General features: G+C 50.2%; 1 protein-coding gene, 1 long non-coding RNA gene, 1 other non-coding gene and 1 pseudogene across 5 annotated transcripts in view; 2 read left to right on the forward strand and 2 right to left on the reverse strand.

Moving 5' to 3' along the window:
- Rsph6a (radial spoke head 6 homolog A) overlaps positions 1-12345 on the forward strand; it is a 19687-nt gene continuing 7342 nt past the window's right edge. For 2 of the 3 annotated variants that reach the window (NM_001415788.1, NM_001024748.2), the window contains 3 exon segments: positions 40-733; positions 2508-2739; positions 10679-11443. In NM_001415788.1, the coding sequence (NP_001402717.1) occupies positions 114-733; positions 2508-2739; positions 10679-11443 (1617 nt within the window). In that variant the 5' untranslated portion in view covers positions 40-113. 3 annotated transcript variants of the gene reach the window in all.
- Positions 3584-3664, reverse strand: Trnag-acc6 (transfer RNA glycine (anticodon ACC) 6). Its single transcript has one exon. It is a non-coding gene; the product is annotated as a tRNA-Gly (tRNA).
- Positions 6076-6880, forward strand: LOC134485280 (jupiter microtubule associated homolog 1-like; annotated as a pseudogene).
- LOC108349062 (uncharacterized) overlaps positions 11597-12345 on the reverse strand; it is a 10451-nt gene continuing 9702 nt past the window's right edge. Inside the window, exon 3 of the long non-coding RNA XR_015649816.1 lies at positions 11597-12250. This is a non-coding gene — a long non-coding RNA (uncharacterized LOC108349062). The remainder of the gene's footprint in view (positions 12251-12345) is intronic.

A 12345-nucleotide genomic window follows, 5' to 3' on the forward strand; every position in this document is an offset into this window, starting at 1 on the left:
CACCCTGCTCACCTTGCGGGAGCCCCGCGCTGATAACATAACGGCAGGCAGGGTCCAGGCTAGGGCAGCACTTGCTAGCCTTCCTCCTGCAGGCCCACACACTTTTCTGAGGCATGGGGGATCCACCGCCCAACCCTGACCCCTCCCAAACCCGGAGGGCTTCCCAAAACTCAGAAAGGGCACGGAGTCGTGAGTACTCGCAGCCTCTGTTGTCCATCCCGGAGGATGGGGTGCAGCGACCGCAGCAGCGGGGCAGTCGGATCAGTCAGGGCAGTCAGGACCTGCAGGCAACTGGCCTGCCTCAGTGGCCACAGAGGCCCAGCCTGCCCCCGGATATTCAGGATGAGGAAGGCACCGACTTAGACGTGACCTTAGGCTACCCGTCAGGCCTTCCCATGGAGTTCTCACAACAGCATTACCTGGATGATAGCGGGATGTTGCAGCAGTTCCCGGAGGGCCAGAGCCTCTTAGAACAACTGGAGTCTAACTACCAAGACTCGGCCTCCGGAGTCCTGGACCAGTTCAACCTCTACTCAAGAGAGGATGACACATTCAGCCAGGCCACACAGCATGGACCCTACATGAGAGATGACCCCACCCTCCACTTAGGGCCCTCTGATCTGGGCTTCATGCCCTTTGTTGGAGAGGTGCCTGACCCCGAGCCTCGTGAGCTGGCAGTACAGAACGCCAAGGCCTACCTGCTGCAGACCAGCCTGAGCTGCAACCTCAGCCTGTGAGAGGAGGTGGAGGGTGGAGGAGGTGGGCAGCAGACTGGGAAGGGCTCTAGCCAAGGCTGCCTCCCTCAGGTGTGGGGGTCTCTGGATGTCTAGCCTAGCGGAGAGTTGAGGAAGACCGCAACAGGGGCAGATGCAGTGCCAGCACACCCCACCCTAACATCTAGTCCCAGCTACTAAGCCCGTTTCTGCAGGACACTGAACCGGAAGGCTGGGTTATTATCACACAGCTAAGAAGGGGTGGAACCAGTATTCTAGAACAAGGCCTCCGGTTCCCAGGACCCCTACTTGTCAGAGTCAATGAACTGCAAACAGCACTGTCCACTGCTTCCATTCTGTGTGTTACAGAGAATGAAATATGGATGTCAGGTGTGGTGCGGTCAATGAGAAGGACAGGTGGCCAGGCAAGGGAGGGACCTGGAATAGTGTGTGTGTGTGTATGAGTGTATGTGTACATGTGTGTCTGAGTGTATGTGTACGTGTGTGTCTGTGTATGAGTGTATGTGTACGTGTGTGTCTGTGTATGTATGTGTATACATGTGTGTATATGTGTGTGTATGTATGTAGTATGTGTAAGCACACTGCCATAAGACGTTTCTTCTGGATCTGGAGTCAGAGGCAGATGCTGGCAGCTGGCTTTGGTTTCCTGCAAGAGCCACGTGTACTCTTAACCACAGAGCTGTCTTTTTGGCCTTTTAAAGATGCTTTAAAACTTTTCAGAGTCTTTTGCCTACACGGTTGTCAGTGCACCACAGGCTTGCAGTGCCTTCAGAGGTTAGAAGATGGCACTGATCCCCCAGGTCCTCTGCAGGGAGGACGGCCTGTGCTCTTCTCCCTCTAAGATACATACTTGTATCATTTACTGTACAGTGACACCTCAGAACTTGAACCTTGGGCATCCTGCAAGCTAGACAAGCCCCCCTTTTTTTTCTTTTTTTCGGAGCTGGGGACCGAACCCAGGGCCTTGCGCTTGCTAGGCAAGTGCTCTACCACTGAGCTAAATCCCCAACCCCTAGACAAGCCCCTTAAGTATGGAGCTACCCAGCCAGTCCCATTTCCTAGCCTCATCTCCTTACACTTGAGACCTTTCACAGAGTGGTTTGGATGCCTCATGTAAATGCTTTGCAGTGGGACCAGCCTGGTTAAAAGGGTGTTGAACCATGACCACAGGTTTCCTAAGCATTAGTTCCCTCATCTGGAGGTGTGTGTGTGTCTGTGTGTCTGTGTGTTTGCACGTGTGCAATGGCTGTAAGAATTCAACAGTGCTCTCAAACACTCACTTTGGTGCCTGGATCAAGTGTGTAGAAGCCATTGGGACTAATACTCTGTGCTGTCCATCCTCCATCCTCCCTTTCTCATTTCTAGTGACACCAACCCTCCATCTCTCCCAGTCTACCAGGCACACCCCCACCCTAGGATCTGGGAGCCTCAACAATGTTGCTGCCTCTACCTTAATACCTTTCCCCACTTTCCTTCCCTCACCTTATCCATTGGCTGTGGCCACTCCGACAGTATTAAATAGGAGTCATAAAGTCAGAGTTGTTCAAGGTGGACCTGGGCTCCATAGTGAGACCCTGTTACAGAGAAGGAAGGGAGTGACGGCTTAGTTCCCCATCCTGGCCATGTGTGGCCATCTGTGTCTATCAGAATGTCACTTGCACCAGAGCAGGGACATTTTCTGTCCCCACCTGTGTGTCCCTAGCAGTAGAAAAAGGGACAGGCACAGAATAGCAGGCTGGGTGCACTGAGTGAGTGGTGTCCCCTGGGAGGCAGGTATGAGCATCTGGTGAACCTGCTGACCAAGATCCTGAACCAGCGGCCCGAGGACCCCTTGTCCATCCTGGAGTCTCTGAACCGCACCACGCAGTGGGAATGGTTCCACCCCAAGCTGGACACGCTGCGGGACGACCCCGAGATGCAGCCCACCTACGAGATGGCCGAAAAGCAAAAGGCTCTGTTTATCAGGGGTGGAGGAGAAGGTGAACAGGAAATGGAAGAGGAGGTGGTGAGTGAGTGGACAGATGGGAGGCAAGACTGGGGGTCGGGGTAGGGGCCAGCCGGTGCGCCGAAGCAGGTGCTGAGGTGTGAACAGCAGTTTCTGGGGCATCATAAGGTTTAGGAGCAAAGGACAGGCACTTGTGCCCTGTAGAAGCTGCCCCCATGCCCTGTAGAAGCTGCCCCCATGCCCTGTAGAAGCTGCCCCTGACTGCCATGTGAAGACGCATGGTCTCTCATCTCACCAGAATCCTGATGGATCGTCCCTCCCTTCACAAACATTTCCTGCTGCTTTTCCCAGAGTCTCTCACCTCAGAATCCATTCCTTCCTCTCCTGCCTCAGTTTCCCGAGTTAAAGCCTGCTAAGAACGCTTCCACCCAGCATCCAAGAACATTCTACCATCCTTGGAGTATCTTAAGTCCTCAGTCTTTTGTTCCTGAACTGGCTGATGCATACAAGTTGGGGGAGGGGCTGGGAGCATGGTTCAGTGGATAGAGAGAGGGCTTGCCCAGGGTGCACAAGGCCCTGGGTTCCATCCCCAGCACCGCATAAACTGGGTTTGGTGGTGGGCACCTGCGATGCCAGCTCCCTAGAAGGGGCAGAAATGCAGCTACATAGTGAGCTCCGGGTCAACCAGTCTGGGATCTTTGAGTCCCTGATTTGAATTTTGGGGTTTGGGGTTTTGTTTTTGTTTTTTGGGTTTTTTTGGGGGGGGATTGTTTTAAGGTGGAAAAGCCCAGTATTGCTGAGGGAAGAGAGTTGTGAGTTGAGGCTAATGTGGGCTACACAGATGGGTTTCAGACCTTCCAGGGCTCACAGTGAAATATTATCTTTTTTTTTTTTCTTTTCTATTTTTCGGAGCTGGGGACCGAACCCAGGGCCTTGCGCTTGGTAGGCAAGCGCTCTACCACTGAGCTAAATCCCCAACCCCGAAATATTATCTTAATAATAATAATAATTTAAAAAAATTGGGGGAGGGCTGGAGAGATGGCTCAGTGGTTAGGAACACTGGCTACTCTTCCTGAGGACCTGGGTTCAATTCCCAGCAAGCACATGATACCATTCATAACTGTCTGTAAATCCAAGATCCAACACCCTCACATAGACTTAACATGCAGGCAAAACACCAATGGGCATAACACGAAAATAAATTATTTTTTTTAATTGGGTGAAATAAGTTGGTAAGATGACTCAGTAGGTGAAGATTTTTGCCACCAAATGTGACAACCTAAGTCTCCAGGACGCACCCATATGGTGGAAGGAGAGAGCAAACTTCCAAAAGGTGTCCTCTGATCTTCACGGGAACAACTAACTGTAGGCTTTTTAAAGGTCTAACCTGGTGCTAGAGTCACAGCAGCTGGTCTAACCTGGTGCTAGAGTCACAGCAGCTCACAAACATCTGGTCAAACAACTTGGGATACATAAGACCCCATTTTTAGGAAAAAATTAGACGGGAGGATTCCAGGAGATCTCCGAGCTCCAAGAGCATCAGTCACACATATGATACATGGACATGGTATAGGCCAAACACTCAGACACATAAAACAGTTTCTCTGTGTAGCCCTGGCTGTCCTAGAATTTACTTTATAGACGACGCTGGCCTCAAGCCACCACCACCCAGCTAGGAAATCTCATATAACACCCCTGTACCCTAAAAATCCAATCTGAGGGTAGAGCCCAATGGTAAAGCATTGTCTATCATCCCATTGTGAGGGGCTGGGGGCGTGGCTCAGTGGTAGAGCCCCTGCCTAGAATCCCCCAGTGAGGGGCTGGGGCGTGGCTCAGTGGCAGAAAGACTGCCCAATATGCAAAGGGCTGTGAGTTTGATTCCCAGCACTGGGGACATAGCTCGGTGCTTAGCTAGGATGCATTAAGGGCTGACATCAACCACCAGCACCATGCTCACTGGCAGTGGTAGCACGCACCTGCGAGCCAAGCACTTAGAACATGGAGAGGGAAGGTTGTAAGTTCAAGTCCAGCCTTGGGCTATGTAGCCGAGCTTAAGGGTACCATGGGTCCAAGAGACCTTGTCTCACAACAAACAGCATGGTCACAAATGGTAGGTAGGCCTTTCCTAACAGCAGAAACAGGACGAGAGAAAGAAGTGAGATTTTTTTTTTACGCCAGCAAGTCAAGGCTCATCATAGAATAAAACATGTTCATGTGGCCTCTAAGTGTCAGACCAACCTGTGTTGAAATAACATCTACACCAGAATATGCTCTCTGGGGGCCGGGTAGCTGAATTCTATCAACTCTCCCAGGAAGACTTCACACCAGTTCTTCTTAACCTGTTCCATAAAATGGAAAAAGAAAGAACACTCCCAAACTCATTGTATGAAGCCAATGTTGACACCAAAAACTGGGTAAAACACCCTACAAAAAGAAGAAAACTACAGACTGGTTTCTTTGATGAACATAGGTGCCAACATTTAAAAAAAATGATTTTAGCATTTCTTTTTCTTTAAATATTTTATTTATTTAGTATATATGAGTACATTGTAGCTGTCTTCAGATACACCAGAATCTGTTATAGATGGTTGTGAGCCACCATGTGGTTGCTGGGAATTGAACTCAGAACCCCTGGAAGAGCAGTCAGTGCTCTTAACCCCTGAGCCATCTCTCCAGCCCGATGCCAACATTCTTCAGAAAATGTTTGCAAACTGAAATCATAAACACATGAAGACCATTCATTGTGACCAAGTGGACTGTATCCCAGAGTGGCAGGATCTGTCTGATACTTGCAGATCAATAGATGTGATATGCCATCAACACTCTGGTTACAGAAACCGCACATAGTTTATTTTGGTTGACTCAGAAAAGGCATTTGACAAAGTTTGCCTTGGTGATAAAAAGTTCTGGAGACCTTACTGAACAGACCTCAGAATAACAGAGGGCTTCTTTCCCTCAGCAAACCTACAGGCAACATTGTATTAAACGGAGGCAAACTGAGAGCAGGTCTCTAAACCCAGGACTGATAAAGAATGCTCTCTCCTAGTCAGTAGACTGCTCCAAGCCACAGCTGTGGCAATTAGACAAGAGAAAGGCATAGGGGTCTTGCAGGACATACAGTCACATTGTGTACCCTGAGACTGTGAACTGGAAAAATCTATTCCTTGCTGTGGAGTGCCTCAGCCCTAGCACAACCTTTACCACAAGAGCTTTCTGTTGAAACAAATACTTGTGGTGTGGCTCAGTCCTAGCACACATCTTTGATGAGCAGAGACACAAACGTTCTTAGCAAAATGATTGCAAACCGAATTCATGAACTCATGCAGCGCCCAAGTGGGCTCCATCCCAGAATGGCAAGGGCTTAAAAAAAGAGTCAGCGAGGTGGTCTAGGTCACGATGTGGAGCAAGCCACCAATGTACGGGTGAACACAGGTGAACAGAAAGTGCGGCCACTGAGTTGAAAGGTATTTCAGACGGCTTGGAGAAAGAAGGAAGGAGAAAAAGCCTTTTTCTTCTGGGGCATCAGGAGAGTAGGAAGGTTGGCTGGGTGCTTTCTATGCCCCTCTGAACGAGCAGACTCACCCCAGCATTGGGCTCCTGAGTCTTCGTTGGTCAAATCGAATGGCTGGGATTTAAATAGAAAAGAAGTCCGGCAAAAGCTCGTAGAAGCCGGCTGTTTGAGCTTGTGGAGTCCTCTGTGCCAACGTTTTCAGGGTCAGCCTACCTCATCCCTTTGGGCCAGGACCACTACCACAACCTTCAAGGGTGTGAACCTTAATAGCGGGAAGAGCTCCCGGGGTTTAGGGCCTGCAGCTGGTGGGTCCAATTTTTCATTAGGCTTTGATGAGCCAACAGAACAGCCTGTGAGGAAGGACAAGATGGCTTCTAACAGGACATCTAAAGAACCTCACCCCCCCCCATCTTGGGCCAAATCCGTAGGTGCCAAGTCTAGTGGTGGCAGGGAAGATTCGGAGTCGCCTGGAACACAGAGAAGTAACTTCTGAAACAAGCTCTGGAGATTTCTTAGACCTCAAGGGAGAAGGTGATACGCATGAAAATGTGGACACAGACTTCCAAGGCAACCTGGCATAGATGGAAGAGAGCAGGTGCCTGCTGCTCCTGTGCCCAGACCAGTGGCTTGGGCCCCAGCACCATCCAGGAGAAAACCCCTGGCGGCAAGTCCAACCTGGTCTTGGGTTAGCTTCTGTTGTTGGAACTCTGTCCTTCTGTTTGTTTTTCCATGCTCGTGAACCTGACTGTACATCTGTCAGATTTGTTTCATTAAAAGAGAAGCACAGGGCTGGAGAGATGGCTCAGCGGTTAAGAGCACTGACTGCTCTTCCAGAGGTCCTGAGTTCAAATCCCAAGAACCACATGGTGGCTCACAGCCATCTGTAATGAGGTCTGATGTCCTCTTGTGGTGTGTCTGAAGACAGCTACATTGTACTTCTATATAATAAATAAATCTTTGAGAGAGAGAGAGAGAGAGAGAGAGAGAGAGAGAGAGAGATGCTCTTAGAAAGAAAGAAAAGGATGAAGTCAAAATGTCTCTTTGTAGGGGTTGGGGATTTAGCTCAGCGGTAGAGCGCTTGCCTAGCGAGCGCAAGGCCCTGGGTTCGGTCCCCAGCTCCGAAAAAAAAGAAAAAAGAAAAAAAAAATGTCTCTTTGTAGATGGCATGAGCCTTTATTTAGAAGTCCCTATTGAGTCGACTAGAAAATTCTTGGACCTAATAAACACAGTAAAGTTAAAGTTTCAGGATACAAAAATTAACAGGTAGAAAGAAAGAAACAAAGAAACAAACAAACAAAAAAAGAAAGAAACAAAGAAAGAGGAAAGAAGAGACAGCTGGGCCATGGTGGCAACTGCCTTTAGCCACAGCACTCAGGAGGCAGAGTTCTAGGCCAGCCTGGTCTACAGAGTGACTTCCAGGGCGGCCAGGGCCACACAGAGAAAAATCGAGCAAACCTAAAGAATTCATGTAGAAGCATAAAACACCACCAACAGCCAACACAGCCTCAAGGAGTAAGTGCTCTGCCAGAGAGGTTACCATGGCTGCACTTACAGTACACTGAGGATGAGAAAGAACATGAGGTTAGGTGACTAGGGAGAGTGGAAGGGCCAGGAAGAGTTGGGGGAGGGGAAAGAATATGATCAAATACATTGTATGAAAATGTTTCAAGTCACACTGCAGCACTATGGTGACAAGGTCAGCCTAGCATTGGCATAAAAAGACAGACCAAACAATGGAATACAATTGAAGACCTGGAAATGGGATCGCAAAGTGATAGTCACTTAATTTTTGTCAAAGGAAGCAAAAAATGTAATTTGAACAAAAGCCCAGTCAATAAGTGGGCTCTGCCAAAATGGTTCTGCCTGCGTAAGAATGAAATTAGATTCGCATTCCCATTGTACAAGAACCAACCCAAAACGGATTGAGGACTTTAACTTACCACCAGAAACAAAAGCCAGGCGGTGGTGGAGGTGGGGGTGCACACCTTTGATTCCAGCCATTGGGAGGCAAAAGCAGGCAGATCTCTGAGTTAGAGGCTAGCCTGGTCTACTGGTCTACAGAGCAAGTTCCAGAACACCCAGGGCTACACAGAGAAACCCTGTCTCAGAAACTAGCTTAACTAAATAAAATGAAAAATTATATGAGAGGGGGTTGGGGATTTAGCTCAGTGGTAGAGCGCTTGCCTAGCAAGCGCAAGGCCCTGGGTTCGGTCCCCAGCTCAATATATATATATATGAGAGAGAGAGAGAGAGAGAGAGAGAGAGAGAGAGAGAGAGAGAGAGAGAGACTGTATGTGAGCAATAACTTTTAAAACAGAACACCAACTGCCTAGGAGTTATCAACAATTGAAAAAAGGATTTCTGCACAGCAAAGGACTCAGTCAGCACAGCCCACAGCATAGGAGAAAACCTTAGCAGCTATGCTTCAGAGCCAGGGCTGATGACAGGACTGCAAGAAACTGCCACTCAACACGTGGGCAAGTGAGCTCAATGGGCAGTTTTCAAAAGGGGAAAGACAAACGGCCAGCTGCTGTCCTACAGTGTTCCATAGCCCCGAGCCATAGGGAGACGCCGGTTAAAACTACTGTGGTACCACATCCACCCCCACCAGAATGGCTCTCACCAACAAATCTGACAAAAGTTGGAGGGGGTGTGGAAAGGAGCCCTTTACTGTTGGTTGGGCTAAGAATTAATATGGCCACTGTGAAAATCAGCTTGAGGATTTCTCAAATATTAAAAGCAGAATGACCACAGGATTGAGCCACTTCCCTCCTGGGCTTCTTCTACCTAAGAGCTCTCCATTCACCGCTGCCACCGAAGAGATGTTTGCATAGAGCCCGCCCTGTCGGTTGCTGCTTTATTCACCACAGAATTGGAATCAACGTAGTTTTGACCTCCCAGATATGAATGGATGATAAAAAGTGTGTGTGTGTGTGTGTGTGAGAGAGAGAGAGAGAGAGAGAGAGAGAGAGAGAGAGAGAGAGAGATAGAATACTAGGAATGTTATTTGGCCCTGAAGAAAATGAGGTTAAGGAGTTTGCAGGGACTTGGGATATAGGATATTGTGAGGCCACAATCTCAGACACACCACATGCTTGCCCTCGGATGTGGCTGGCAGCCACTATGTAGGTAAAGCTTCTGTGTGTGGGTACAGTATAACAGGAGGAGGAGAACAGGAGGGCTGGCTCTAGAGATGCAGGGAGGCTGAATGCAAGTAGTGGACACAGGCACGAAAGAGGACATAGTTAATTTTCTAGTTTTTTTTTTTCTTGGTTTTGGCAATAGATAACCTGCACTAGATACATTAGATACTGAAAGCCTAATATTTAGTGTGAAGTAGCTATTCTTAATGTCAATTCTAACTGCATAGGAAGAAGTGAATAAAAAGAGGACCAGAAAGTGGGACACACACGTGCGCTCGAGTGCGCGCGCGCGCGCGCACACACACACACACACACACACACACACACACACACACACACACACACACACACACACAGAGGCAGAGACTCCAAAGATGGCTAGAAAGCATCCCGAGGTCCAGAACAGCTTGTTTCTCAGTGGCTATGACAGTTCTGTGCTTAGCTCAGTCCAACTCGGGCTGTTTCAGTCTTGCTGGATTGAAGAGTGTTGAGCTTCATGGCCCTCGGCCCACTGCAGAGCAAAGAGTGGGCAATCCCCAGAGGAAGGCATGAACCTTGGTGAGTAACCTGCAAAGGTCACAGAGCAGAGGTCACAGGGCACAGTTGCATACTTACATTCTTGCCTACTTCTGTTCCCCCTGCACCCCCCCCCCAGGATTCTTGTCTCCACATTACTTTTCTGCCCCCTTCACCCCCCATTCTCCACTGGACTTTGAGTTCATGGGCACAGTCAAAAGGAATGATGATATGTAGCCCTGGCTGAATGGAACTTGCTATGTAGACCAGGCTGGCTTCGAACTCAGAGATCCATCAGCCTTTGCCTTTTAAAGGCATGAGCTACCATGCCTGGCAACAGTGGCATTTTTGTCCAGTAGAACAAGAAGGCCAGGGTAGTAGGGCAATCCAGCTATGCCCCTATGGGCTAGTTCTACTGTCTCTCCATTACTATTAGGATGCAGAGCATGGCCGCCCATGTATTGTTGCCTGTTGGTACTCAAAGAGCTACTGTGGCTGCAGGCTTCACATGCTTCATTTCAGTCAAATTAAAGAGAAAAGGATTCTCTCCTGGCGTGGTTCCTTCCTTCCTTCCTTCCTTCCTTCCTTCCTTCCTTCCTTCCTTCCTTCCTTCCTTTTTTCCATCAAGTGACACTCTCCCCAGGACATTCCCAAACTGGTGGCTTAAGTCGCCCAAGTCTGTTGATTCTGGTGGCGGAGTCAAGCTGGGAGAATGGCTCAGGTCTTGCTGATGGCGCAGTTCCATTCTCAGGACCCGAGCGGGTCGCAGGGGGATGAGGCTAGGAAGCCTTCAGCCGTCCTTCTAACCATTTCTCCATTCCTGTTGCAGACTGACAGCCCCGTGCCCAACATCATGGAGACAGCTTTCTACTTCGAGCAGGCGGGGGTGGGGCTGAGCTCGGATGAAAGCTTCCGAATCTTCCTGGCCCTGAGGCAGCTGGTGGAGCAGCAGCCCATCCACTCATGCCGCTTCTGGGGCAAGATCCTGGGCCTGAGCCGCAGCTACCTGGTGGCCGAGGTGGAGTTCCGCGAGGGCGAGGAGGAGGGAGAGGAGGAGGAGGTGGAGGAGATGATGGAGGGAGGCGAGGTCTTGGAGACGCACGGTGAGGAGGAGGGCGAGGAGGATGAGGAGAAGGTAGTGGACGCCGTGCCCAAGCCGCAGTGGAAGCCGCCGCCAGTCATCCCCAAGGAGGAGAGCCGCAGCGGCGCCAACAAATACCTGTACTTCGTGTGCAACGAGCCGGGCCGTCCGTGGACGCGCCTGCCGCACGTGACGCCCGCGCAGATCGTGTGCGCGCGCAAGATCAAAAAGTTCTTCACCGGCTTCCTGGACACTCCGGTCATCAGCTACCCGCCCTTCCCCGGCAACGAGGCCAACTATCTGCGCGCACAAATTGCGCGCATCTCCGCCGCCACGCACATCAGCCCGCTGGGCTTCTACCAGTTCGGCGAGGAGGAGGGCGATGAAGAGGAGGAGGGCGGCGCGGGGCGCGACTCGTTCGAGGAGAACCCTGACTTTGAGGGCATCCCCGTGTTGGAGCTCGTGGACTCCATGGCCAACTGGGTACATCACACGCAGCACATCCTGCCTCAGGTGAGGATGGAGCCTGGGTGAGCTTCCCTCCCTGAACCCTGCCCAGGACCAGCCCCAATCCACCCCAGCATCCATCCTTTCCACCCACCCACCCGCCCACCTACCCATCTATCTATCCACTCGCCCATTCATCCAACCATGACCCAAAGCAACTTGGGAAGGAAAAGGTTTATTTGGCTACATATCCACCGAGGGAAGTCTGGGCAGGAGCCTGGATACAGGACGGAAGCAGAGGCCATGGAGGAGCGCTGCTTGCGGCTCAGTCCCCATGGTTTGAATCAGCCGACTTTCTTACACAGCCTCAGACCACTTGTCCAGGGAAAGCATCACCCACAGTGGGCTGAGCCCTCCCACACCAATCGTCAATCAAGAACATTCCCCTACAGACTTGCTTGCAGGCCAATCTGATGGAGGCTTTTTCTCAGCTGAGGTCCGTTCTTCCCAGATGACTTTAACTTGTATCAGGTTGATAAGCATCACACAGCAGCCGCAGCAGCCGCAGCAGCAAACCACTGCCACAGGCATAAGCTACCACACTTGCTTAAAATAACTCCTTTTGTGACCAAGGACCGATCCCCATTCATAGCGGAGAAAACAGGAGGTAGCTAGATGCTGAGTACCTGCCTGTATTTATTATTCAAAGAGCTGGATCAGAGGGAGGGAGTTCAAGGGCATGGACTAAGTAAGACCCTGTGTTTAAAACAACAGGGCTCTATGTGGGAGCGCACACCTTTAGTCCCAGCACGCAGAAGCCAGAGGCAGGTGGAGCTTTGGGAGTTCGAGGCCAGCCTGGTTTACAGAGAAACCCTGCATGGAAAAACAAAACAACAAAATCAAAACAAATGTAGATCAGTAAAAAGCTTCCCTTGTGTCAGTATCTCTCTCTCACATACACATAACAC

The sequence above is a fragment of the Rattus norvegicus genome, chromosome 1, assembly GCF_021556685.1.
Source record: "Rattus norvegicus strain SHRSP/BbbUtx chromosome 1, alternate assembly SHRSP_T2T, whole genome shotgun sequence".
NCBI lineage: Eukaryota > Metazoa > Chordata > Mammalia > Rodentia > Muridae > Rattus > Rattus norvegicus.